We start from the raw sequence: 1,787 nt of genomic DNA on the forward strand, positions 1-1,787 counted from the left end.
CGTGAGCCAGCAGTTATGGAAGGTAGATTGACATCACTTGGCTGCTTATTGGCGATTGCCTCCGAGCCATGGGCGCGGATCTGCAACCGGGCTCGCAGTTGACAACTGTCTCGTATTTGTCTTAATTCTCTTTCGTTTGCAATCTATTCTTTCTTCTTACTCTGAGGTCGTCACTTTTCTTCTTTCGCCATACTTCATTTGAACAGCTGCCATCAACAGAACTGTGCAGTTGCGCCAAGGTGAAGCACAGTCGACGAAGAAGAAAGCCCAAACACACATGCTGCTGCACACCAAAGGCTTTCACGTTGGAGGGAAATCCCCAACTGCGTGCCTCGGATGACACAATTTAGACCTAGAGTCTCGCCAAGATCTCGCATTTGCAGTTGTGGGGCTTAACGTATACTTTGAGATTAATCAAAATAGCGACGAAGTGACTTGGTGATGCGAGCGTCCCATTGCATCACCCAGTCACTGCGCGACGCGGTCTCTCCCGCCACCTCCGTCATCAGGTTATACGCACCAAGTACCTATTACCCGCTTTTACGGTGGGTGTGTAAATTTCATCGTTTTTATATACCTGGTTTGGCATCTTGGTGATTGGAGGGCCGTAGGTGGCAGACATTACAAACCCACCTAAGTAGATTCGGAAGCAGACGATGGGCGTTTGGGAATCGCTAATGGAACGCAGACAGACTCGTTTCCAGCGCTGACGTAAATATGCCATATTTTATGGAAAATTTGATTATGGCTTGGTTGTTCATTTATTCACTGATTGGACCGATTGTGACAGTTCATTATCACTTCGTTGCCGGATATTGGCATTGAGCAAGTCATTTTATTCAGGGGTAACTTATTATTCAACTTCATAATCTTCCTTCATACTTCTTCGCCCGTGTGCGCGAACCCGGAGGACTTTGGATAGACTGGAAAGATGTTTGGAAAATTTGATGATTTGATAGTTGAGTGATCGTTGACTCTTTAATTACGTTGCAGTCCGATTAAAAAATAGCTATTTTTCATATTGAAGATACTAGTGTAAAACTAATATCTGTGCTTCTTGTTTTGCAGTGATGTTGACGCGGAGTCAGGCCTCATCTCGGGGAACTCGGGTAGTTCCTCAAACTCAAGTCTTTCACCAAGGTGAGTTGGCGGAAGCCCTCTGGCGGCGGCGAAGGCGACCGCCTCCGCTCTTCCCGAGGGACGTCTTTATGGAGAGCGTTTCTGTGGCACGTTTAGAGAGAGAGATAGAGATGCCATATCCCGCACTTTTTTTTAAGCATCGGGGAAAGCAGGGTTTTCAATTTTGCCATTCAGAGGTGTCGTTTTTTTTAAATGAAGAATATCGCATGTTTTTCATTATGTCTTGTCATGTTGCCTTAGCTTGTGGTTCAAAGGATCTGTGTGATTGCTTTTGTTCCCTCCACAGCCAGGAGAGTCCGAGCACGTCCCTGGAGCACGTGTCTCGGGCGGACGTGCCCCTGCCCGCGCCCGTGCTGGAGAACGACTCCGACATCGAGGCGGAGCTGGACCTCCCCAACTGGCAGAAACTAGTCTCGCACGACCAAATCAAGCGACTCAAGCCCAAGGAACGCAAGAGGCAGGATACTATAAATGGTGAGTGAGGCCTCGCGGCACCCACCGTGCGCCGCGGGCCAGGGCTTGTCACAACCGCCTGGAGGCTCGGAAGGAGGCTTCTGCGACGCCACGGCCGCTGCGGAGGAGGAGGCGGCCGCCAATCGATATTGTGTTGGGAAATGCATGCGACGCCTTGGGACGGGCGGGAGTAT

The 1,787-nt window shown here is 49.6% G+C and overlaps 1 protein-coding gene across 1 annotated transcript in view; it reads left to right on the top strand.

The window, feature by feature from the left end:
• The window catches only part of LOC119593055 (rho guanine nucleotide exchange factor 5-like), a gene marked incomplete at its 3' end in the record, with an annotated part of 83,593 nt that overhangs the window by 73,190 nt on the left and 8,616 nt on the right, over positions 1-1,787 (top strand). The window contains 2 exon segments of the mRNA XM_037941957.1: positions 1,069-1,140; positions 1,427-1,614. Coding sequence (XP_037797885.1) covers positions 1,069-1,140; positions 1,427-1,614 — 260 coding nt within the window.

The sequence above is a fragment of the Penaeus monodon genome, chromosome 31, assembly GCF_015228065.2.
Source record: "Penaeus monodon isolate SGIC_2016 chromosome 31, NSTDA_Pmon_1, whole genome shotgun sequence".
NCBI classification, from domain to species: domain Eukaryota; kingdom Metazoa; phylum Arthropoda; class Malacostraca; order Decapoda; family Penaeidae; genus Penaeus; species Penaeus monodon.